The sequence below is a fragment of the Indicator indicator genome, chromosome 8 (genome assembly GCF_027791375.1).
Source record: "Indicator indicator isolate 239-I01 chromosome 8, UM_Iind_1.1, whole genome shotgun sequence".
Lineage (NCBI taxonomy): Eukaryota > Metazoa > Chordata > Aves > Piciformes > Indicatoridae > Indicator > Indicator indicator.
This window is the reverse complement of record NC_072017.1, coordinates 21,537,443-21,564,210: the sequence shown is the minus strand read 5'-3', so window position 1 is coordinate 21,564,210 and position 26,768 is coordinate 21,537,443. Positions and strand designations below refer to the sequence as shown.

At 37.0% G+C, this 26,768-nt stretch overlaps 1 protein-coding gene across 5 annotated transcripts in view; it reads left to right on the top strand.

Annotated features, from left to right (window-relative positions):
* RAPGEF2 (Rap guanine nucleotide exchange factor 2) overlaps positions 1-26,419 on the top strand; it is a 169,484-nt gene extending 143,065 nt beyond the window's left edge. For 3 of the 5 annotated variants that reach the window (XM_054383181.1, XM_054383182.1, XM_054383184.1), the window contains 14 exons: positions 877-1,123; positions 5,443-5,600; positions 9,546-9,786; positions 10,036-10,419; positions 11,859-12,070; positions 12,158-12,281; positions 12,896-12,919; positions 13,911-14,134; positions 14,940-15,125; positions 16,532-16,684; positions 18,998-19,223; positions 20,644-21,203; positions 23,680-23,985; positions 24,907-24,932. In XM_054383181.1, coding sequence (XP_054239156.1) covers positions 877-1,123; positions 5,443-5,600; positions 9,546-9,786; positions 10,036-10,419; positions 11,859-12,070; positions 12,158-12,281; positions 12,896-12,919; positions 13,911-14,134; positions 14,940-15,125; positions 16,532-16,684; positions 18,998-19,223; positions 20,644-21,203; positions 23,680-23,985; positions 24,907-24,932 — 3,071 coding nt within the window. Of the gene's footprint in view, positions 1-876; positions 1,124-5,442; positions 5,601-9,545; positions 9,787-10,035; positions 10,420-11,858; positions 12,071-12,157; positions 12,282-12,895; positions 12,920-13,910; positions 14,135-14,939; positions 15,126-16,531; positions 16,691-17,649; positions 17,744-18,585; positions 18,600-18,997; positions 19,224-20,643; positions 21,204-23,679; positions 23,986-24,906; positions 24,933-26,271 lie in introns of those variants that run through there. The other 2 variants (XM_054383183.1, XM_054383180.1) reach the window with 2 other exon arrangements.
* Positions 26,420-26,768: the final 349 nt, after the last annotated feature.

Genomic DNA, 26,768 nt, shown 5'->3' with positions numbered 1-26,768 from the left:
TGGAGATAAGGGTGAATATTAAGAACAAAGTTAATAGTAAATTTTAGCCCCTAATACTCAAGCCTCTTGTTCTGACTTTTCCTCCAGTTCCTTGGATTTAATTATCGGTTTTCATTTTTTTCTTACAAATCAACCCACTAGATGATTTTTTCCATTTATGTATGGAGATGACTTTTCACACTCAGAATATGTGACTTGAACTCCAGATCAGTTTTTTTTATTTAAATTTATCAACATTTTTGTGAAGCAATAAGTTTAAGTAGAACTAATTTGCAGATTCTTTGAGTATTTCTGCCTCAGAAATGACTCTTGGATGGGGAGCTGGGGGAGTCTGAGAGTATTTTGTATATTTAGAAGGTGGAGGCTACAACCCTGTCAAACATTCAAGGTGTCTCAATAGTCTTATACTTTCTTAAATTTTCCTTATGGCTTTGTTGCATGACTCTCTGAATTCTGATTAGTTTTTGTTATTCCTGCTGTTAATAATGTCTCGTCCATCTGAGAGCTTCTGCTGCTGGCTATCTGTTTAACGTCTTCCTTCTCAGTTTGTAGTTTTTCCATCTAATTTTTGTCCAGTGTGCTCTTTTTATGTGCTACTATTCTGCAGAAGGGTGTCCTTAGGTTGAGAAATCAAAGTGCTTCTGTTGACACCATCCGTGCAATAATGTGGTCATCTAGTGTATTTCTATTCTGACCTAGGGCAATTTACTGTTTTCTGAATCATGCTACAGAAAATGAATGTCCTTTTAATTTTTTTTTCCATTTAATACTTGAAGTGACAAAATAACTTATCAGGTTTTCTATAATGATCAGTATTGAACTGGTGTGGTGCACATCTTTTACAGTTTTGATCTTTCTCTTTCCTCTCTTTTCCAGTTTTTAAAGAACTTTTAACACGGTTGTCAGAGGAAAAAAGAAATGGTGCTCCCCACTTGCCTAAAATTGGTGATATTAAAAAGGCAAGTCGTTACTCCATCCCAGACCTTGCTGTTGATGTGGAGCAGGTAATAGGATTAGAAAAAGTAAATAAGAAGAGTAAAGCTAACACAGTTGGGGGAAGAAATAAATTAAAGAAGATACTTGACAAGACCCGAATCAGTATTCTGCCTCAGAAACCATACAAGTGAGTTTTGTATTTCCTCTTAAATATTTTTGTGTGTATTTTTAATATTTTTTTATAATTTATCATGATACTTAAAATTTGTCATTATATTTTGTTATTAATGCAAACTATGTTCATATCTGAAATAACATACTAGAAAATGCTAGTCTGAATATTGGAATGGTCATAGACTACTAAAAATGCAGCTCTTGACATCAGTATGGATGTATTTTAACTCGTACAGATAAAGTGCTGGTATAAATATTTTTCTTCTAAGACTGTTAATTGGAAGTCCCCTCCCACCTGAAACCAGACACACCTCAAGCAATTAATTTAAGGTTAACTGCTAGCAGTTTTTGCTTGCAAGTAGTTGATAGGAGCAATGATCTCAGTTTATCCACCTTCCAGTGGTCTAAAAATTTCTACCTACCACCATGGGGGAGATTAAATTTTTCTTTGGTAGAATTTATTTATTTATTTATTTTTACTTGAAAGCTAAGTAAGGTATCTGATATATTTTATTCTATGAAAACATTTTGGAAATAGAGTTCTGATAAGGATTGCTGGAAAGACTAGAATAAGTTTCATATTATTTTATGGGAACCTGGTTCTTGGCCAATAACGTGGTGTCAATGGGGAAAAATTAGTAATAGAGGTCAGTTGATATGTAATCAGTGTTTTCTCTTGCATTTTTCTTTACTGTGATTCATTGAGGAATTCTCTGTGACTTCATGAAAAAGACACATGTGCTTAAAACCCAGGACTTTTTCCCCCTGCTATTACTTAAGAGAAGTTTGCTTAACTAATATTACTAAATGATTACTGTTCTGAAACATTGAGTAGAATTCTAGTAATGTAAAGGTTAAATGATTATGTATTATTATGTCCAAATAATAGATATTTCTTAAATTTACACAGATACATTTCAGTGGAGGAGAATCTCTAAACCCTCTTATGTTAGTCTTCAGAATGTTTTCTTTTATTTCTCCAGTCTTGTTTGTTTCTTCTCTGAGCCATGCATACTGTTAGGTGTGATTTTTTTTTTTTTTTTTTTTTTTTTTTAGTTTTTCTTTTTTTTGCATTGTTCACCATTATTCACAGATTTTGCACAAAATTTTCATGTTGCTTTTCTTTCTTTTTTTCCTTGATTACTTTCATTTTTGCACTTTTTCTGTGCAGGGACCTGTTTGGGTAAGACTCAGAAAAATAGTACACTTGACCTAGTTTCCTTTTGCTAGGTTTACTTCATTTCTTATATATAGCAATTTGTCTGCAAAGCCTGTTGACATTCAGATGTTTCTGTCTGCATGGTTTCTGCATAGAGATGTGTAGCTTCGCTGTTTGTGCTTTTCCCCCCCCTAGTCATGTAGAAACTTCTGTCTTGTTCTTCCCAATCATAAATGGTACTGCCTATACTAAAAAAAGTACATATTTTCATGTGTTTTTAAATGACAAAAAATCAATAGGGATGAAAAAGCTGATTTACTCATTAGATAAGTCTGTATTTAAAGACTTCACGAGTCAGCTAGGTTATGAGGTGAAACCATCCCACATTTTTTTTAACATGAATACAGTAGAGGTCTGCAGTGCCTCCAGAATGTATCCCTACAAAACCAGTCTTTAAACTAGAATGAGGTCATTCTTAGAGAGCCTGTCTGCTTCATGAGACATTAAATCAGTATCAAAGATGAGTAAGTTTGAACAGGAGATAATGCTTTCTCTCATTCTTGCTCTTTAGCCCAATGATGTCAAGTAGCATCTTGTAATGAGAAAACAGCAATATTTCCTCTGCATCTGCTGGGAAGTATATATCCTTCTCTTGATGACCTATAAGGCATTTCTTGAAGTGTGCTTCTGGTTACAGCCTTCACTCAAGCTCTTGGATTTCTTTACTCTTCTAAAGCAGAGTGGTTTTGTGGTCTATAGGCTGAGTTGCTCCATGTAAGGATTAAACACAACCTCCACCTCTGTCTGCCTGGTCTGCAGTTCAGCATCCCAGAGAAAGAAGCAGCTTCCCTCTCCTCTGTTTGCAGCCCTCCAGGGTGATGCACAATATACTGTGTTTTGAAGGAAGAAGCATTTAAAGAGCTCTGCCATTCTATTATCTCTTCTAACCTGTTTGTCATTCAGCAGGCAAGGTATTTCTTAGTTAATGCTATCTTCCCTCATGGCAAATGCATATGGAAAGCCATAGAAATGCCTTTCCTTTAAAACCACAGTATCCTTTCACCAACAAAATTAAACATGTTATTTAACAAGGGCAGTTGATTTTCATGGGACATGGAGTTTCCTGGTGTTGCTATTTGCATCTCAAATTTTAGGGGGTTAATTTCTTATTTGCATGAACTCACTCAGACTCTTAAGTTTTAAAAATAGAATAAATTGAGTACAAGGTAAATTTCCAATTTATTATATGAATATTTAGAAAGGAAGAATTTTAGAAATGTTAGTTTTGTGGTTTGTTATTTGTTGTTTTGTTTTGGGGATTTTTTTTTTAACCTAACATTTGTCAGTTGATCTATTTTACTGAAGGTGCCTCAGTCATGACGCACAGGATAGGTATAAGATTATATAAAATTGTCAAACTGCAAAAGGAATACATAATGCAAGTGAAACTATTAACGTAAGGGAGACTGCCACATTGTCTTCCTGTGGTTTGAATTTAGAGAAAATACTGGGGTTGGCACATTTATGAAATACACCATATAGTTGTTTAGAATCACTAGAAAGCATTTTGAGGTTCAGAGGCTTTGGGGTATTTTGTTTACTTGGGTTTCTTTGTGTCTGTGGGGTAGTTTCTACTTGAAGTACGACATGTCAGCTGCTGGGAATGCTTTCAGTTGTCAGAAAAGCCTCGCTTGTGGCTAGCATAAAAGTGATGTGTGCTGAGCAGATCATCGCTGCTTGTCACAGTACTTTGTGCTTTATGTGGAAGTACAAAAATACAGATGTTTAGATTCAACTTAATTTCTGATTGAGAGAGATCCAAGAACTTTTTTTTCAGTGAACTTCAGTTTTTCTGTCATACTCATGGCTTGGGATTTACATTTAATAAAGTATTTTGGTAACAGGGAGTTCTCTCTATTGGGAGAACCTAAACACTTCACACAGAGATATGCCTCCAACCTTTTTTGAGTTGCATTGCTTTTTAAAAAGCAGTTGCTGTGTCCCTGTAATTATAATTGTCTTAAGTGCCCCGAGACATTGTCCTAAATTCCCAGAGTACTGTTCAATTCAAAGCACTTAAAGAATTGGTACAAAGGTGTACTGGGTAAAATAATTCATTTGTAAGCACAAAAGGACACTTTTTCTATAACAGCTCAACAGGGATAATTATCATACCCTTAACTGTGTTTTTTTTTCCTGAGGATGGAGAGACAAAAACTTAAGGATCTAAAATTAGGGTACAAGTAGTCATTTGTGTTTTATTGTTTAATTTATTAGCTTGAGTCCTTAGAGTTGCGGCAGTTTGCAAGGAAATTTGATTTATGCTTTATTTACATGTGTTAATTCCAGTTTAGATGTTCTTGGCTTTTAAAAAGGCTTTGCCTATAGTAGCTAATTTTTTAAAATATTCTAATGTTCTATAAAGTCTGATTTTAAACATTTTACACCCTCAGATTATTATTAAGGATTTGCACCTATATATTCATAGAATCTCTCTCTCTCTCTCTCTTTCTAATCCATTAACACTACTGACCTCCTTTGGGACCCCATCTTTCTCAATTTAGTAGACCAAATCCTTCAACTTTATCACAGAGTACTTTATTTACAGCTGTCAGACACTTTGGAGGGGATACAAATTGCATCAAAGTGCAGATGCTTACCTTAGCCTTATGGTTAGCTAGCAACATATCAGTCACATTCTGTCTGTTGAAAGATCGTAGATTGTATGGCTACAATATGTCCTGAAGTACAGCTGCAAACCTTGTGATGAAAGATCTGTGAAATTCATGTCTTAAAAAACAGCACTGAGGTGGCAGCATGTATTAACCAAAGTTTGAGTGATGGGGTGGCCCAAACATGATAAAGTATGTACTGTCTTTTGAATAAAGTGAGAAATGTGAGAAATGATCAAAAATAATGAGGCTAGCAGCTCCTCAGAGCTTAGTGGTGAACACAAAGATCTCCTGATAATGTTAGCAGGCAAATCTAATCAGAGTAGACATTTGGGTGTTCTTGGTGAACCTAGACAGCAAGCATTGTTGCTGGAGAATTTTGACTTCCAAATAGTGATTACTGCACTATTTAAAGTGTGTAAATGTGATGTCACTGCATCCCTCTAGTACGGCCCAAGTTCACAATGTCTAAGTCCTGACAGTATTTATTTCTGGTTGCAGTGACATTGGAATTGGCCAGTCTCAAGATGACAGCATTGTGGGACTGAGGCAGACAAAGCACATTCCTCCTGCTTTACCAGTCAGTGGAACTCTGTCATCCAGTAATCCTGATCTGCTGCAGTCTCATCACCGTATCTTAGACTTCAATACTACTCCTGGTAAGAATCCTCTTTTGTACTTTGTACAATTTCATTTAATTGATTTCTTTTTTCTTTTTCATCTAGACTTCCAGAAATTGAAGATACATTTGAGCTGTATTCTGTTGCCTACACATTAGTCAAATATTAAGGCATTAGGATTTATTACAATTGCTCCAATACACTTAACCCAAACCAATTAGATGTCTGTTTTTCAAGTATGTTGTATATAGCGTGCCTTTTACGTATTGCGTACTTTTGGCCAGGGACAATTTATTTTGTTTTGTATTTTTTAATTTGCCCTGATATATCAGGCATTACAAGACTGCAGTATTTTCGAATAGCACAGCTGATCATTAGCTTACAGTAAAGTGAAAGGGTATTGAACTGGGGCACAGGATATGTTTCAATCTTCTTTTGAACTGACTTATATATGTACTACATCTGTAAGAGAGAGTTTCAGAATTCTGTTAGTCATCCTGCCCTACAGCTGTATGCTGAATTCTTTGTATAGAAAGTGATTAAAAATCCCATTCTGAAACACATAAAATTTGAACACATGGAGGAGAGAGGAAGATATGAGAAACTTGAGAGCCTTATCTTATGAGAAGGGTTTAGCTGCAGCTTCTGGCGAGGTTGGGATTTGGGCTCTTATCTGGCTGCAGGAAGGTTTTTAGCAGGGAAACCTCTACATATCCAAATCTTTGCTATTAAAATGTAGCTGCTGGAGGAGGATATGGTGATAGTAGTTATGCAGACACTTGGTTACTTCAGTCTAATCTTTAGAGTATTTCTCAAAAGTAGAACCAAAAATTCAGTGCCCTCGTAAGCCTGAAGGATTTCAGATCTTTCATAAAGGGAAAGCACTGAAGCATCAGCTTACATACCGGCCAGGTTGGTGCAGTCATTGTGCTTGAAACTGACACTGGGCATCATTTCATCTCAGGTTATTTGGGATTAGAGAAGACTACACAAAGGTAGTGTGTCACTTTTGTCACAGTCTCTAAAATTGATCCTGAGAGAATGGGAATATTGGTATGTTTGGTATTTCAAGTAAACAACTAGTGTCCCAACACTTTGAGTATATTCATTATCTGTAAGAGCCTAACTTTTCGTCAGCACTTTAGGAGTGATGATTCCATTCTCCAGCTTGCCGTTTACCTAGACCAGATGGTTCTAGGTAATTAATGGGCCCTTAATGCCAAGCACAGCAACTGGCTTACTTCCAGAGCTTGTTGGCATTACTGTCTTGCTCAGCTCAAACTCCATTAATTGAGAAGGAATGTCATTACAGGTCTGAAGGTCCTTCGGTCACAGATGGAGTTTGGAGAAGTTTAATAAATTAGTAAAGTTCTACTGTTTGCCTTTTGCTTTGAGGAAAAGTAATAAATAATGATGTAATGCTTCAGCATTATAGCAGCTTTTCTATTATCTTTATACTGCTTGCTGTATTTTTTTCTTAAAATTTGGCCAAGTGTTCACATATTGAATATTTTGTAAGTAATTCACAGACGTTCACAGGAAAGGGGAACTGAAGTAAAAAAATATATACCTTGAGGGCCTTAGAGATGGTTCCATTGTAGATAGAGTTGAATTACACCTCTATACACTTTAAGGCTTGGAAAAAACTAAAGCCTACAATTTTAATATCTTTTATTACCTTGGACTAAATTAAAGATGGACATGGAGGCAGCTCACAAAAAATTCAATGCATTGTATATGAAAGAAAAAATGGTAGAAGAGCCATCCTTTGAGCCTTTTGGGAATATCCCTCAGGATAGAAAATAAAACAACTTGCTGTTTTAGGAAGGTGGTCTTTGATGAGAAAATGATAACAGCTTGAAATTTGCAAGGAATCATTTTTGTTTCTTTTTGGGTTTGCTCAGGCATACTTTAAAGATTTATTTTTAATGTTCAAACAGTCAATAGCACTTTGATTTCTCTTGTGCTATCTTTGCTATTTGATTGGAAGTCAAAATAATGTTGTAATGATGAGCTGTCAGCCATTGGTACTTTTTTCCCCCATGAGTTTTCTAAGGGTTTAGGTTCCTATCATATAACATCGCATTCTACCAGGGAGGTGGTAGAAGCCTCATCCCTGGAGGTTTTTAAGGCCAGGCTGAATGTTGCTCTGGGCAACCTGATCTAGTATGAGGTGTCCCTGCCCATGGCAGGAGGGTTGGAACTAGATCATCTTTGAGATCCCTTCCAACCCTAACAATTCTATGATTCTTTAGCCTGCTGCTCCACTTTGTTTTTTTTTTCCTTTTTTTTTTTTTTTTTTAGGGGTGAAGGGAGGTGCTTACAATTCTCTTCAAGTGCAGTTTTATTTTAAAATTATTATACTGAATATATTCCTGCCAGTGCTATAGCTGTAATCATTTCAATTGCTGGCTGTTCTGTGTAGTGCATTTTCTACCAGCTCTGCAGCCTAAGAAACTGGATGGTAAAATACAGTGCAAAGATAGTAGTTTTCTCTTTACTGTTCTCTGCATTTTTTCATATTGACTTCAGTGATCCAGCAGAGCAGGTTATTTTCTCCCTTGCACAAAATACTTCTTTCTTGGGATGCTAAGTGAGTTCCCACCTTGGTGTTTACAGTAGCTTCCCCTCTTCATAACACTTTTTTGAGTGGCAAGTATTTCTGTAACAGCAAGAGGCAACAGGATCTAGAGAGCAGTCTGGGTTTTAATAATGTCTGTGAAAGGCTGTGGTTTGGGCACCTGCCTTCCTCCCAACGTCAAAAATTGTAGCAATTATTTCAGGCCCTGCTCTGTATCCTCCTTTGATTAATTACTGAAGGATGATGGGTCAATAATAGAGTTGGTGCTAAAAGGCAAAACCAGCTTGCTACCTATAAAATACTTGTACATTTGACTTGGGTACTTAGGGCTGAAAACTGGGCTGTGCTGATACCTGTTATGTGTCATGTAGTCACTCAGTTTTAGTGTTGCAGTATTCGTGCTTCTCAGGCTGCAAAAATACTACTGGGAGCTCAAAAGTTAGGGGCTTAGTTTGGTGAAATTTTTAAACTAGCATAGTTAAGTGTTAACATCTTTTGAGGCATGTTAATCAGTTCATATCAGAGAAATTTATCTTAATACTTCCCAAACTATTATTCTGGAGACATGCAGCAGCAGTGACATGATGTTGATTTGTTTGGTTTTTTGGTTTTGTTCTTTTGTCACAAGGTTTCTGTTGCTGAGTAGGTTTTTAGTAACTTGAATATGTTATGCACACACATTCAGGCCTTCTCAGAAATAGTTGTGGTTATATCAAAGTGAATGTTTTCATTTGGCAATTGGGTTTTTAGTTTTCTGGGGTTTTTTAATAATAATTTTTGGCTCTGTATTCAGAAGACTTTTGATTATTATTTTCTTGTTCGTATGACCTACATGATCTACCCAAAAAAAAACCCCAAAACATATCCATTAAAGCAAGAATAATAAGCAGATGTCGTGCCACACAAAACTAGACAAGGTTATTTGTAACAAAGGGAAGAAATTAAATTAATTGAAGGCTTACCATATGTTAAAAAAAAATCCAGTGGTGGGTAGCTGTACAATTGTACCTTTTTTACAGGTGTTCACAATATGTTTTCTGTCATCAACTGAAACAATAATATATTTAGAACTTGATATTTGTGAAGTGTTTTTCTATCTCTGGCTGCTTTATTTCTTAATTACTAAAACATTGTCACAGAGAAATAGCAAATTTTCAGTGTGTTAGTTATTTGTTATTGTGAATTAAATGTATTGAGGGTAGAGTAATAAAAAATCAACTACACACAAAAATTAAAAAAAAAAAAGCAGCTGTTTTGCAGGAACAAAAGGCATGAAATAATACTGAAGTAAAGACTTGTAACATTAGCATTTAGACTCAACGTAACTGATATTGTTGCTTGTATTTATGACTTTTTTTTTCCTGTCATATATTGCATACCTTGCATGCAATTTTTTTTTCCAGACTTACCAGATCAAGTTCTGAGGGTTTTCAAGGCAGATCAGCAAAGTCGCTACATCATGATCAGTAAAGACACAACAGCAAAAGAAGTGGTCATCCAGGCTATCAGAGAATTTGCTCTCACAACAACCCCTGATGCATATTCACTATGTGAAGTCTCTGTCACACCTGAGGGTGTAATAAAGCAAAGGAGGCTTCCTGATCAGTTATCCAAGCTTGCTGACAGGATACAGCTGAGTGGCAGGTGAGACTGGAGACTGCGAGCTAAAGCTAGTGATGCCAGTTTCTTAAGTCAAAACCCTGTTTTAATAGCGTATTTGAATTATTAATGTTCTGTTTCTGTACAAGAAATCACTCCTAATGCAACTTCTAATTAGCATCTAGGCCTGGTGAATTTCAGTTTATTCTGTGATTTCAACTGGTTTGTTTCTGTAACTGTCAGTAGTGTTTGAGTATGTTGTATCTAGTGTCTTTTTGAATTCTGTTTTCACAGATATTACCTGAAGAACAACATGGAAACAGAAACTCTTTGTTCGGATGAAGATGCTCAAGAGTTATTAAGGGAAAGTCAAATTTCCCTACTACAACTCAGTACTGTTGAGGTGGCTACCCAGCTCTCCATGAGAAACTTTGAGCTATTCCGTAATATTGAACCCACGGAATACATTGATGACTTGTTTAAACTCAAATCAAAAACAGGTTGCACTAATCTAAAAAAGTTTGAGGAGATTATTAATCAAGAAACATTCTGGGTAGCTTCTGAGATTCTAAGAGAAACTAACCAGCTGAAAAGGATGAAAATCATTAAACATTTCATTAAGATAGCACTACACTGCAGAGAATGCAAGAACTTCAACTCGATGTTTGCCATCATCAGGTATTGCCCCTTAATAGTTTTACTTCTGACTAAAAAAATCAATGTCTTACTTGTATCAGTCTGAAAAAAAAACAAACCAAACCAAAAATGATATTTTCAGAGTAAACCAGTTAATACTGCTAACAGTATTATGGAGGATGTTTTGTGGTAATCTGAATTTGACACTGAAATGTTTGCTGAAATATTTGGAATGCTACTATTATGTATTTGTTACTTGAGGCAAGAATTATGGGTGAACATGGAACCAGAGAAACTACTCCAAGAGAGTTCAACTTTGAATGCACAGTTCACAGGATCTTGAATTCCATGAGCCATGATGCCGTTGCTTTTCATTGTATTAGCAGTGTCTGTGCTGAACTCTGGTAATAGTCAAAAACAGACTACAATTCCATTTAATAAGCTGTAAATAAAGATCTTTTAATAAGAATAGAAAAAAGTATTTCTTTGCTACTCTTTTAATTCCAAAGCTAATGCTGATGTGTGTGCTTATACACGTTTTAAAAGGATTCACATTTCCTTCTAGGTTAGGAAGAAAACCCAACCATATAATATAAAACCTTAAATATTGTCTATGCAAAAGCTTGAGTAAGTTTCGTTGAAATGGCAAGTTTATCACTGTCTCTGGCAAAACAGACTGAATGTGATACTTTTTCCTGAAGGTCACTGGTTTGAATGCTCTTCAGTTGAATGTGGCAAATTCTGAAGTCAAGGACACATGCTGATAATCAGTCAGCATCTCAAAGACATGAAAATCTTGAGATTCACTTCAGCTGTTTCAGCTGATTGCAATGAGAAATAGAAGCAGCCTGCCTGCTAGCAAAAACTTGAATGAAGGAAAAATTCTAGATACTAAACTTTCCCATTAGGTAGAAATTAACAGCAAGATGACAGTGCCATTAATGGGAAAAAAACCTGAGGTTTGTACCAGTTACAGCTTCAGAATAACATGAACTAAAGAGTCTGTTACATCAATTTGATCTAGACACAACAAAGTCAGATGGATTATTGCAGCAAGAATGTGGGTCACTGTGCTCTCACCACCTAAATATTCTGTAGGTGGAAGATGGTTTGTCCTTTAGTCTAGAAGTAAGTGATGATCCTGAAGTACTCCTAGATGATGATATTGTTATCAAATTAAGACACTGTTCCATTCCAGCATGTACTGAAATGTTGTCTATTAGGTTTAATTACTTGTCCAAGTGTAACTTTTGTCTGTTTACAGTTATGTCATGCAAGTATCTCTGGATTTTACAGCTTTTATTGTTTTTCAGTACACACTATTAAAAGGAAGTTTTCATATTTTTGTACTTTATGGACATTGTTGTGCTGTGGTATTCTGGTTGTATGATACTTCTCCCATACAAAATTTTACATGGTCTTTTCTAGGATTTTTTGTTTCTTTTTATTGTTCTTGAACTTTTTGTACTTTTTGTTTCAAGTGGCCTGAACTTGGCACCAGTTGCAAGGCTCAGAACTACTTGGGAAAAGCTTCCAAGCAAGTATGAAAAACTGTTTCAAGATCTACAGGACTTGTTTGATCCATCAAGGAATATGGCAAAATATCGTAATGTCCTTAACAGCCAAAACCTACAGCCTCCCATTATCCCCCTGTTTCCAGTTATCAAAAAAGACCTCACGTTCCTGCATGAAGGTAAAATCAGAAGTACTTCATCTATTACTAGCTAAGGAAAACCAACTTTGCTACTGAATAACTGATGTTATTAATTTTTGGTTGTAGGAAATGATTCGAAAGTGGAGGGCTTGGTCAATTTTGAGAAGCTGAGAATGATTGCGAAGGAGATACGCCATGTTGGTCGCATGGCATCTGTGAACATGGATCCTGCTTTAATGTTTAGAACGAGGTATGTATGGTGTATTAGACAGAGCTCTTCCCAACTGAAAAAAGGCTAGGTGTCAACAAGAAGTCCTTTTCAAGCCCTCCTTGTATTGGAGCAGTATGAGGGTTTTTTTTGTTGTTAACAATTTACCAAAAATGTGTGTTATAGTTATAGAGGAACCGATAAATTTTATGTCTATCAATATATTTTAAAATGTTTTATATTATTCCTTAGCTGCCAATTATTTTGTAAAATTAAGATTCTATCAGTGGGAGGGAGAGGGTGATACTGGCTTGAACATATATGTATTAGTCTGTCTGAAATGTTGGTGTATGCCAGCCTTATTTTGATTTAGTAGGAGTGGGAATGCATCTGAAACAGTGTCTGCTAGCAGTGTTAGAAAACATGGAGTGAGTGCTCTTTGGCTTGATGTCAGACCAGCTTATTGCATACTCTTTTTCTTAATTTGCGGTGGAAGAGTTTGTAATATCTGACTGTATGCCCGAGTCAAGGCTCTTTTTAACGTTTGTGGGCTTCCAGAACTGCTTGTCCTGAGGTCTGGTCTTTTTCTTTCTGTTATGGTCTTTCTCTGTCTCTTCTTAAACCCATGCTTTACTCTTCCTGGCTCTCACTTGCAGGAAGAAGAAATGGAGGAGTTTGGGGTAAGTGGTTGGAGACAACACACACACAGACGTTCATTCTTCCCTTATCATTTGCATTGTTTCCTACTTGCTATCTTTAATTTTCTGGTGTTTTTACTGACAATACATTTTAATCCAGGAGTGCTTTTGCTTTTGAGGTTAAAACACAAAAGTTGTAAACTATTTGTAAGTGATTGTAGATAGGAATGGAGTGTTCTCCCTCACCTCCAATTTAAATTGTCAAAGGAAGTGACTCTTGGTAAAAGAGAAATTACACAATGGCAAGGTTGCAGCAGCTGAAAATTGCTGTTAACTTCCTTGTGCCTAAATACAAAATTTGAAAATTGCAGTATCTGCTAAACTAACTTGTTTTCATATTAAAATTCAGCCATTATTTTCACTTAACAATTCAAGAACATCATTTAGCTTTCATATAGATATATATATATATATTCAAATGTGCATGATACTTATTTCATCATGAGCTAGCTGATCATTTTATTTAACAAAAAGCTATCTTCAGCCTACCAAGTTACAGAGAAGTTCTATTTTGTGAAATGGAGATGTACATTTTGTATATTGTCTGATTTTAGAAAGTATTTAGACATCTTTCAAAATGCTTTCTGTATATGTATTTAAGTTGGAATCTCAGCTATAGCCTTCTGTCAGCATTGCCTTACTGCATGAGCTTTTCCTAATGCTCCAATCTTCTCAGTAGCTGGCTTATGTGAGAGAGCTAGCTTGAATGCTTTTCTAGATGTGTGAGGTGATATTGCCTAGTTGGAGCAGAATAGGTTAAAATATTTGTGCCTGTAACATGTGAAAAAGATTTCCTGACCCTCATCTTTCTATCTGTTATAGCTGTTTGACTTACCGGAATGAGGCATGTAAGCTTTGATCATAGCCTGACATTCATGCAATCTTTTGCACGTTTCATATTTGTCAAGTGATACCGTGTTAGACTAAGTCATACTCTTCCCCTCTGTCCTCCATTTCCTGCCTCCTCCTTCAGGTCTCTCAGCCAGGGCAGTACTAATGCAGCCGTGCTGGATGTTGCACAAACGGGGGGTCATAAAAAGCGGGTCCGTCGCAGCTCCTTCCTTAATGCTAAGAAACTGTATGAAGATGCTCAGATGGCACGGAAAGTAAAGCAGTATCTCTCAAACTTGGATCTGGAAATGGATGAGGAGAGTCTCCAGACATTGTCTCTGCAGTGTGAGCCAGCCACCAACACACGTGAGCACAGTCATTTGTTACGGATTTATAAAAAAACGTTATATACACCTCTGTTTCATCTCCTAAGACTTAACTGGGAACATTAACTAGAGAATGAGGTGGAAGATCTTGTGTCTAGTCATTTCCAAGTACTGAATCTTGCAGGTTAACAATATAGTGATATAACATTTATATAACAGCTGAGGCCTTCAGATGATGTCATGCTGAAATGCACAGGAGTTCTTTATAATTGTCCGTACAAAGGGTATGGAGGAGCCCAAAGTTTATGTACAGTTTTGATGTACTCAGGCTTTTGGCTTGAATAGGGTTAATCATCCTGTGTATCTAGGACTTGAGAGGGAAGAGGGCATTTCCTTGTGTCCAGGTGTTTCAGAGACACCTGATTGCATCACTGGGAGACGTTATGATGGTTATCAATTTCATTTTTATTTGAGGCAATGCTGTATCTCAAGCCCTTCCCTTAAGGTAGCAAAAAATTAGTAATTATGTTCTAAACCAGTTCTGTTCCTTATGATAGCCCAGTATAACTTATGGTCATGTTTTGGAACACTGTGAAAATAGTCATATATGGGTTATATTTTGAGAGAGTAAGCATTCTTGGATAATGTCCATATTTCAAATGGAGTTGTCTCCACTTCTTTTCCTCTTCATCTTTTCTCTCTAAAGGTATCCTGCTGCATTAATCTTACACATATTTGAGCACCTCTTAGTTATTAATTGGAGGGTTTTGCACTGCTCAGATTAAAACTGCCACAATATATTTAGCTAGTAGTCTAATTATGTGATTTCTCCCATTTCTTGAAAGTGCCAAAGAATACAGGGGACAAGAGATCTGGAAAATCTGAAACCTCACCGGTGGCACCCAGGGCAGGCATCCAGCAGAAAGTACAGCAACAACAGCAACATAAAGCAAACCAAGCATTGCAGGTCCCTGCTGTATCTCTTTATCCCTCTCGCAAGAAAGTGCCAGTCAAAGACCTCCCACCATTTGGTAAGTGGTACAATGAAGTGTTTGGCTCAATACTGTGAGGTTTGTTTTCTTATGTCAGGGAAACTCTTCTAATCAAATCAAACCCAGACATTAATGTCTGGTAACATTATATGCAAGTTCTGGCAGTTCATGCAGTGTGTATGTATAATTGCATGGAAAGAAACAAATCTAGGAAACCATCCTGTCAATTTAATCAGGATAAGTATTTACTTGTTACTAGTACCCTGAAATGAATGTTTCCAACTGTCTTCCCTGAGATCTTTGCTTAACTGTTTAGATCTTTTTGCTCAGTGACTTCCAGTTACGTGTTAGCACTTGAAGTACAATAATATTCCTAAGTATATATAGTGTAACTGGCCCTTCCTATTGCATGATGGTAATTTCACAGGAGCTTAATTCTGATTTCACTTTTTATTGGTTTCAATTGTGCACGGCTTAGGCGGCTAGCAAAACATTAGCAGCATGAAAATGAGCAAGAAACAAATCAATATTTATCTAGTCCTTGTTGATTTTTCCATTAAATTTTAATCCTAAAAGGACTTTGAAGCTCCGTGGGCCATGTTTTTGCTCATGATTGGAAAGTTTACGAAAACCGACTAGGTTTTGTTGATGAAGCCGCTGTAAATTATTGATAGTGGCATTGTGATCCAGCAGATCAAAGGTAAATTCTGTAGAATGCTTGAAAATAACCTCTACAACAAACACTGGCAAAAGTGTCAGAGAAGCTCTGTTTTCAGTTTTAAGACTGTCCCAGTGTGGATTTTTTTGATGGGGCTGGAAGAGAAAGATGGATAAATATTGCCTGAGAAAAGCAGTTCTTGATGCCCTAGATCTTTAAATCATACATCATGTTCAGGATGTTTTTATACTGTAGTTTCCCAAAATAAGATGATGCAGAGAAAGTTCTCAAAAAGGATGTCATTTTTTTGTAAGCGTAATCTGCTTTTCAGCCTTCTTTGGCTACTCTGAATAGAAAAACAGGAGAACAGTTTCAATTCTTACTATATAAACCTTCACTAACCACTGAAGTTCATGTGTTTGCATTCAACATAATTTTAGTTTAAGTTTCTTAGTAACAATTACTATGCATATCCTTGATTTATATGTTGTATAGGCAGTATTCTGCAAGATAAAATGTGCATTGTCAATTCTGTGACAGTGTACTTATTTTAGGTGTCAAGATTGAAAGACTGGCTGCGCTAATATGCAGAAATAAAGTGCTGTATTTTAAACAGAAGTAGGTTTGAATCTTTGCTTTATTTAAGCTGTTGTCAGAAACTCACAAATCAACAGGGAAAAGATAGAGTAGTTTTCTTGCACAATGTCAACTCTATAAATGCGTTGTGAAACAGAAAGATGTATTTATACTGCACTTTACGTCTACCTATATTAATTTTTATTCAAAGGCATTAATTCCCCACAAGCTTTAAAGAAAATACTTTCGTTATCTGAAGAAGGAAGCTTGGATCGTCACAAGAAACAATCTGAAGACACAGTCTCAAGTGCATCTTCACAGCTCTCTTCTCCTCCGACTTCACCACAGAGCTCTCCAAGAAAAGGTATTAGACCTTTCTCATTCTGTTTCCTGAAGCTCACAGGTTTCTGGAAATTTATGAGGAAATAATTTAGACGCTCAGAGGATAAACTCATTTCTCCTATTTTTGTCACGTGGTCAGCAAGAGGCAGGAAGTACAGTGCAGAGTGGGATACATGAAAGGATACCTGGGAACCAGATTTTAAGGGATAAAACCAGGAAAGATAGCCTGATCTGATAGAGGATTTAATACAGTAAGTCACATTCATGGCATGTGCTTCTGACAAAAATATTCCCATTATCAGTGTTTTGATGCCAGTGGAAGGATATGCAGATTGAAATGTGAAGTCTTTGTACAGCACTGTACACGCTGGCCTATTAGAGGAATTATTTGCTGTGTCATACATCTGGAAGGGATATAACTCATGTATGATAGGCAGGTTTAAGATATTTGGCATTCAAATTGTTAATATACAACTGATTATTCAAATGATGTGTAGGGATATTGGAGGAACGGTGTTGTACACTGAAGATTTCTTGACCTTTTTTTAAGCAACTTCATCGAGTTGGGGCTTTTTAGGTGAATTTAAAGCTTGAAAGGGTTTCTTCGTAAACCTGTTTGTTTTTTCATTGTACTTGTTCTGGTTATAAATTGGCAAAACAGAATGGAGGCATTTTCCTTTAGTTTAAACAGGAAAAGGTCTTTTTGAAAATGATAGCCTACTATCAGATAATTTCTAAGTTATTCTCTTTTCAGGATGTCATAAAAGTTCACTTTTGTAGTTACATAACACTGTGGTTAAAAATAGAGAGAGAGAGAAGGATTGAGTCCCCATAATGAAAGTTCAGAATGCTAAAGAGATGACTGTGTGTTGCAGACTTCCTTGTATCAGTAACTTAACCTAAACTGCACAAGGATGGTAAGGATTTGAAACATACCACTTTGTCTACTGTCTTATCAAATGGGTAGTTAAGCCATTTTCCTAACATGTAGCTGGCATGTTAGGCCTTCTGGCTTCAGATTAATGGACCTAACCAGTTCCTTCTGTCTTCTTGGAAATGAGAATTGTAACAATTCACCAAGGTGGGCTTATAGAAACAAAAGGGAAAAAATAAATCCAATTGGTTAAGCAGGGATTTGAAAAGGGGAGAGATGAATATGGCAAGCACAGATGTCCATCCAAAAGCTCCATTGAAGTGATATTTACTTAGATGGAAGAAGATGTCATGTAGATAAAATAGGATGTCACCTCAACCTCTGTAAACTACCTTCATGATTACCTCCAAATACTACATTAGCAAAGAGTGAATTTACATAAATAATGGTCAAGCCTGCGCATTTCTCAAAAATGGAATTGGTTTTTTGTACATGGCTCATAGTGGGAAAGATATTTCATTTTTTCAAAAATCAAGTTATAAATATGATTGTAAATTAAAAAATGAAATCCTTGGATAGATGTAACATGAAGTTAATGGTATGTCTTTTCAGACAAAAATGGCAGCATTATTTCCATATTCTCAGCAAGTGACTAGGATAGATGAGTTGAAGTCATCTTGATACATGTAGACTGAAAGCAGAAAAAAAGGAAACTGCAGTTACTTATGGATGCATTCTGTTTAATGATCTTGTACTTAGCTGGCAGGAGCATTCAGGATGACTTTGTTTAATGTTAAATGCTTACTTTGCTGAATTTGCCTCTGTGAGATGGTGTGCAGTTTTTATCTGTCTAGTGATTTCAATGCTGCTTTGAAATTAGGGTATAATTCTGGCAACGTATGCTATTTGGAATATGATTAGTTAGCCAAGTACCACAAAGAAAGCCTGAAAATCTCACTCTCTCTCAACCAAGATAAAATAAGCGGTCAGCCCAAACATCGGTGCTTTCTGTTTTATTTGCTGCTCATCTCCGAAGTGCAGCTTTGCAGAACAGAAAAACTGGGTAAGGGGGTCTCTTAGATTACTTTAAGAAGTAATCTTGTCTGTGACATGTTTTTTCCAATCTTGGATACAGTATTTATGCAGTGGCAGTTTTTTTGAGAAGCAAGATTTCGTGATGCGGGGACTTGAAAATAATTTGGAAGAGAAGGGCAGAGAAGATGGAAGATGAGCAGTTGGTTTCTAAGTGATTAGTGCATGTCCCCACAATCGTAAACTTGTTAAGATGCAGGTTACACAATCTTACAGTTCTGCTATAAATTTTTATTTTTTGCAGCAAGGCTTTTGTGTAAATGTAATCATAGGTTTGATTTACTATGGTATAGCAGTATTGCTAACTGCCTGATGTTAACTGATCAGCCTTCTTGAAGAGTCTGATTTAACGTGACATTCTCTTTGCAGGCTATACTTTGGCTCCTAGTGGCACAGTGGATAACTTTTCAGATTCTGGTCACAGTGAAATTTCTTCCAGATCTAGTATTGTCAGCAATTCCTCTTTTGACTCTATGCCAGTCTCGCTGCATGATGAGAGGAGACAGAGGCATTCTGTCAGCATTGTGGAGACAAATCTTGGTGTGGGAAGGATTGATAGAAGAATCATGATCGAACCAGATCAATACAGTTTAGGGTAGGAATTCTATTTGTGCTTATTTGTGTTTTATTATGCATTTTCATATAGTATGTATGTAGAATGTTTATGTGTTCATGTAACTTTCCTTCTGTCTCTCAAATTATTCCTCCCACCTCCCTTAAAAATTGCTATTTCAATGCTGTATTTTGTGGTAATACTCCATTTTCTGACAAGAAAAGGTTTTGCACCTGTGAGTCTGTGATGAGGTCTACAGCGGTAAGACCTACCTCAGTAGAATTTATTGTTTGAGGATTTAATAGTGCTGTAGATTATCCTCTTTATGGCAGACTAGTATCCTAGCTTGTTTTCTAAATAGGGAATTAACTGAATTAGATGAGAAGTTACTTATAAAATTACTCAGTGATCAAGGTGGGAACAGAAATAGCTAGTAAATTTCCAGTCTTTTTAATAGAGAAGCGCATATTTATCTAACTCCGGCACATTTTACCCCAAATACGTCTTCTAGTCATCACTAACTGGAAGCTAAAATTCACATTAGGCTGCTGATTTTCTGTTATTAACTTATGTAATGATAAGGAAGCTAGTGCTGTGAGGAGTTCTCTAAATCTCTAGCAGTGAGTCTTGGCTTGAAAATAATTCATCTCCACTTACTTTTCTGAGCTGTTATTTGGATGCTTCAGTCCTCTGAATTATTTCAGGCTTTTTAATCCTCCAGGGTCAGTGGATGGCAGACCCATTACAAAACTGGCATACTTCAGCTTTGGGAATCCCAGTTTATGCATCATTAAATACATGTCTTAAATATTTAGAGGAGCAGGGTTCCAGTCTGCATTGCAAGGTGCCCTGGAAGGACAAGTCCCAGGAGCCTGGATAGCTGCTAAACAAAAGTGACACTTGGGTTTTCTCTGCTGCTATATAAGTGATAGCGTCAGGTTTGCTTAGTCACTCAAAGGCTACACAGAGAACATACCAGCTTTACAAAGTAGCAAGTTTCCAAAATCAAAGTTAAAGTAGATTTCCACTTGCAAGAAATGTTGAAAGTTGGCTTTCAGAGTTTCCTAAGCAGATAAAAAAATCATCTGAAAAGATGAAACTTAAGCCTGAATATCTGTCACCTCCTGCTAAATCTGTTTCTAGCTTTTGATCTTTTGCTTCACGTGCATGGTAAAGCAGTAGAAACTCTACCTATCAGTCTCTTTCCCTTTGTGTATGTCGATGTGGTTTGCAAAGTTAAGATTTTAGCTTTTGAAATGACTTCATTAAAACCTTCAGTCATAGTGGAATGATTTGGGGTTGAAGGGACCTTTTGAAGGCCATCTAGTCCAACCCCTCCGTGTGCTTGCTTTTCTCTTGATTGTTGAATTCTTCATGTGTTTTGTATATGTACTCCAATTCCAATGATGGATCTGATTTTTTTATTTATTTTTTTTCCCCTCCCTCATCAACATGAATCTAGCTCATATGCACCACTGTCAGAGACCAGAGGCCTCTATGCTGGAGCAACTGTGCTTTCTTCTCCTAGTACAGAAGAACTATCACAGGATCAGGGGGACAGAGCGTCACTTGATGCAGCTGACAGCGGCCGTGGTAGCTGGACTTCTTGTTCAAGTGGTTCTCATGACAACATACAAACAATACAGCACCAGAGAAGCTGGGAGACTCTGCCTTTTGGACATTCTCATTTTGATAGTTCAGGCGATGGGGCAGGACTGTGGGCCTCAGGCAGCCATATGGACCAGCTGATATTCCCTGACCATGGCACAAAGTATGGCAGGCAAAGTCAAGGGAGGGAGGGCCTTGATCAAGCACAGTCCAGAGCAAGCTGGGCATCCTCAACAGGATACTGGGGAGAGGACTCAGAAGGTGATACAGGTACCATAAAGCGGAGGGGTGGGAAAGATGTTTCGATTGAAGCTGAAACCAGTAGCGTAATATCTGTACCCGCAGAGGAATCGAAGCCAGCTCCTGTGCCCACACATTTAGCAGTACCCTCAAGTAGTACAAAGGGGATTATTGGTAAGTTAAGTTTGGTCTACCATCAAGTGTTTTAATTCATTGACTTATGGTTCTTTCTTTGTTCTAAAACTGCTTTCCTTTTGTCTACTTTGATTTTTTGGGTTTTTTTTTTTGTTTTCTTATTTTTAAAGCAAACCCAAGCATTTTGCAGTCTGTCAATTTTTCCCTACACATTTGTTGCTGGGAAAAATATCACTTACTGTTGATTCTCAGTTCTGGCAGCACCTTTTTGTTTCAAGAGAGCCTGCCATACATCAGAAAAATAGCTCAACTGCTGGACAGTGTTTTGAGAGGTTGATGCATTTAGATGTCTGCTCTGAAATGTGAATTTCTCCTCACAGGAAGGCTCCACATTCTATATTTAGAAATCTTAATGAATGTGACCTGATTTTTGTGATTTTTTTTTTTTTTTTTTTTTAGAAGTGTTTTACTTTATCTATCTGTATGACTTGTCTGATAATTGTGAACATTCCTTACTTCAGAAAATAGAATTGCTTTGTGATTAAATACTAACTGAGGTATTTCTTTGGACTGCTGAAACTGAAGAGGTTCCTAAGATGTTAGAGATGAAATACATTTATAATTATTCAACAGGAGAAAGATCAGAACTTATAAATTAATATGAAGGTGTCGTTGGCAGAGCTTAACATGTTGCTCATACTATTCTGTCTATGCATCTCAGTCCTTGGGCCATCCAAGACCTCTGCATTTAATTTCTTTCATTGCCCTTCACTTTGCCTTTCATCAGGTTAATAGGAAGAACTGTCTAACAGCTATTTTGTGCTGACACAGCTGAAAAGGTCTGCTAGATTGAGGTCATGCTGAGACCACTGTGATAAACTGCTTTTCCATTTTCTGCCCTAGTATATTGCTTAGTAATGGCCCATTGCCTCAAAGCTTGTGTGCACATCTGAATCCCCAAACTCTGAAGAGGAGAGAGCTGTTCGGTGCAGGACTCTGCAATTTCAAATGCAGGCCACTCTCTTATTTTAGTCTTTGGTACTCTTGGTTTCCACCAGAGAGTGAAACAAGCATGCTTCCAAACTTGCCTCTCCAGACAGTGCTTGCCACTTCATTTTTTTCAAACACCTGAAATTGAAACAGACCTGAAAATTCAAACCATGCACTTCAGCACTGTTAACTAATTATCCTGCAAATGTAGCTCTGCATATTTCTGTCCACAGAAAGCACTATTTTCACACAGCTCTTTTTCACTGAATAGATATTTATCTCTTGCAGTATTTCAATAGATGTTTTCTACAGAATTTCTTCTGCATCAGAGTTATTTTTTAGAAATCTTTGAGTAAAATTTCTCAGACGTTTCTTCATACTGATAAAAGAGTTTGTGCAGCAAAAATATTTAGATTCAGTTGGAAAACATTTGATTTTGTTATAATAGCAATACTTTATTTTTAGTCTATAAAAACTTGCATCCAAGTAGCACCAGTCCATTTTAAGCTTGTACTGCCCTTTCAGTCAAATCTACACTGCCTAATGCAAGGTGATGTTGTCATCACCACTTGTGCAAGGATATACAGTGTATGACAAGTTGTGGGGAGTAAATTGTCTGTGTCAGTGGTTTTTTCCTGCTGTGTTTGCCTTTGTACTGTAAATTAAGTAATCATGTATTAAAGGAATAGACTCACAAAAAGTGTTCAGTATCAAAGTCCCAGATCATGTCTTTAATTACATCACTCCAAAATTGAGTGTCATGCTTATCTGCTATTTGTCCTTAGAGATGCTTAAAATTCTTAATCGCTGCTTCCTCTCTTGAAGCTCTTTGCAAGAGAGAACTTCTAAGTGTGCCCAGAGTTAAGCCTTTTTCAGGTAAACAATTATGCCTCAATGAGATCCACAAACTTGGTGGTGGTCTTTCCATCTCCTATCTAAAATCATATTAAATTGTTGCTCTTGTGAGCACACATTCAGGTTTTAATTTTGCAGCGCCTATACCTGTGTGAGCAGCGGGCAGTATTGCGTACAAAATCCCTTGCCTCTGCAAGATGCTAAAAACAAGTGATGAGCTCTTAGGCACAAAGCCCACCTTCGTGATTAAGATAGTCGTGTTTGAGGAGATACCCATATTCCTGATGCTTGCCACTTCTGTGGACTCTTAGGGCTTCCATGTTACTTTGATCAGTGTACATTTTATTGTATACGATTCGTAGAACAGCTTCAGTTGCTAAGCTGGAACAAATTCCCCATATGATTTGGTGAATTTTATACTCAAAGAATAGCTACATTCTGTGTGTGTTGTATATTCTGTACTTTCTTCCATGGTTTATTTTTCAAGACCTTACTGTCTACTGTATAGTATTTAATGTTTGTCCTTTGAATTTTCTCCTCCTGCACTCTTGAGTTGGTTGATGTTTACTTAACTTTGACTGTTTGCCTTTGAGCAGTTTTCCTTTTACTATCACTTATGCTAACCTGTTTTTTTTTTTTTTTTTTTGTTGGTTTTTGTTTTTTCCTGCAGCACGAAAAGAAGGTAGATATCGAGAACCACCTCCAACTCCTCCTGGTTATGTAGGAATACCTATTGCTGAGTTTGCAGAAGGTGGATCACATCCAACCAGAAAGCCTCCAGATTACAACGTAGCACTTCAGAGGTCTAGAATGGTGGCACGGACATGTGAGTCTCATGGGACATCTACTCCGCAGCAGCAGTCACATGGCCATTCAACTAGCAGGCCTGTGAACAAACCTCAGTGGCATAAACCAAACGAATCAGATCCACGTCTTGCTCACCATCCATCTCAAGGGTTTTCCACAGAGGAAGATGGTAAATCTCCAATTGTTAGATTTTGAGTGTGGTGCATGCAAAAATGGTCAATGCTTTCACAGATATAAAGCAAATTATGCAGATGTGTTCTGCTGTAGAAATTCTTGCCATAATGTGAACTCTCTTCCATCTATCAGAACTTGGCTATCTGGTATCTTTTGGAAGAGGAAGAATTCAGTTCATCCTTAAAAAAAAACCATAAATTAAGATTTGGAATATAGGTTCACCTGAATCTTGGGCAACCAGACAGTTGCCTTAGGCAACTTCTCTGGAGGTGCCTATGCTGACCAGATACAGTCTTGCCTGCCCTGTACCCTAATGTCTGGGTTTTTTCTATGAAGTGCAAGCATAGCTGGATTGCATCTTGAGGGCTAGGTGCTCAAAATCTAGGCAGGGCTGTGTGCAAATCATGTGTTTGAAAGCTTTGTTTTACTTAATGATAGAAAGACTAAACTTCCCTTTCCCTCTCTAACTTAGAGTTACTAAGGTTTTATATGCCTGGTGAACTCTGCACTTGACTATAATAAAAAAAAAAGTCTACCTTAACTGAATTGTCTCAAATTTTAAGAATTACCATGACAGAAAATTTTAGTTGTTTCTACCAATAATGACTACAACTGACTCACATTTTATGCAGTTTTAATTCACAGATAAGTTCAGGGAAAAAAGTAAGATGGCTTTATGAAGCTATTAAATATCCAGGAATAGCTTGGGTTTAAGAGTGGCATGTAACTCAGAGCAATTGTCTTATATTCTTTGAGAAAAAAATGATGTAAGGCCCAAAATGTACTGATATTTAGAATGTTTCAAAATACATATCTGATAAAACAAAATGGAAAACAGTGTGGGTTGTTTCATTCAATAGCAGTCATGTTCTGTATGAACTAAATTCTATTTTTCTCTGTCCTGTTGTGTTTGCAGAAGATGAACAAGTCTCTGCTGTCTAAGACTTGGTCTTTTCTGGATCCAGAGTGAGCCACCTTACAGGAGAGCACAAGAAGACGCCCCTAGAATAGGAGCCTTGGAACTATAGTTAAAGGATGGTGGACCTATTTGCCTCCTTCCCTGCCTTAAAGCAGCATGGGGCTTCTTCCTCTGCCCCTCCCCTTCTGTCCCCTCTCCCCTTGCATGTGAAATACTGTGAAGAAATCGCCCTGGCACTTTTCAAACTGTGTTGCTTGAAATGCACAGTGCAGCAATCTCCGAGCTACCACTGTTGCTGTCTGCCACATCACACAGTATCATTCCAAATTCCAAGATCATCACATCAGGATGATTAACTCTGGCTGCACTTCCCAATGCCTGGAAGGGGTTTTTTGTTGGTTTTTTTATTTTATTTTTTTAATCTTCCTTTTTGGATTTTAATCACAGTCCTAGCACTTAGTCTCATTGGGATAATGAGATAAGCTAGTTGTCAAATTACATTTGGCCTTTAACCTTCAAAGAGAAAAATGCATTGAAGTCCTTCAAGGAGGCAGTGCTTATATGCTTGTTTACAATGCCTTTGTTCTGGTTTTGTGTTTGCGTTTCAGAGATCAAATACTGCATCTGCTTAGTAATTACAGTATTATTTCATACCTGTAAGTAGGGTTGCCAGCCTGAGCTCCTGGAAAGATTACTGCTGTTACATGGCTGAGCAGGGCAGAAAGAAAAGCAGAGGTTATGGAATGCAGCCTTTCCTTGACCCATCATGCTTCACTTTTATGTGCCCCACCCTGGAATCTTCAAAAGTTTGTGAACATTAGCATTAATGGCATCCTCAGCTGAGTCTGGTGTAAATGCAGAAACAGGTGCTTGCAACTGGCTGGTGATGGAAGAGGACACTGTATGTCTCATACCTGTGCCTTGCGGAAAACAGGAAGGCATACTGAAGAAGTGTCCCGTTCTAATGAGACAGATGGCAACCCCACCTTTAAGTTATATATTATTTTAATTTTATTTTATTTTTTACTATATAGTAATATTAAAAGAAAAATTAACTGGATAACATTGCAGTGAAGGCAAGTTGGGATGTCACAGCTCGTGTCAGCTGTTAACACTGATCTAATAACCTCTATCTATTGACTTTGGCATTAGGGTATAAACGAGCCTTTAAGTAATGAAAAATAACACATATAGGTTTGCCAGCCTTTGCAATGCAGAAATAGTCACAACTGTTAATGGCTTCGTGGAACACTGCATGTGTAGAGAAGGCCAATGTGTAGCAACCACCTGCTCACAGCTGCTATTAACCCTATAATGACTGAAATGACCCTCCCCTCTATTTTTATGTTGTTTTTTGCACAGACTCCGGAGAAGTGAAGGCTGCCAATCCGAGTAGTACTCAAATGTGAGGAACTGCTGGTCTTGGATTTTATTTTTTTCCATTGAACTCAGCTGATCATATTGATCAGTAAATAAACGTAAATAGCTTCAACTTTTAAAGATCAAATTGCAGTGTTTTTTCACTGTATCAAAAAAATGTCAGTGCTTTATTTAATTCTCTCTCCTGTAATCATAGCTTTTGTTTATTTGCTTATATATCACATTGTCAATTAGGCATTTGTAATTTTACATGTAATATGCATTATTTGCCAGTTTTATTCTCAAGGCTATGGACCTCATGTGCATATAGAAATACAAAATCATAGCTCTATCTCACAAGTTGCACAAATGTTATATAAGCATTAAGTAATTGTAGACCATAGGACTGCTAATCTCAGTTCGCTCTGTGATGTCAAGTGCAGAATGTACAATTAACTGGTGATTTCCTCATACTTTTGATACTACTTGTACCTGTATGT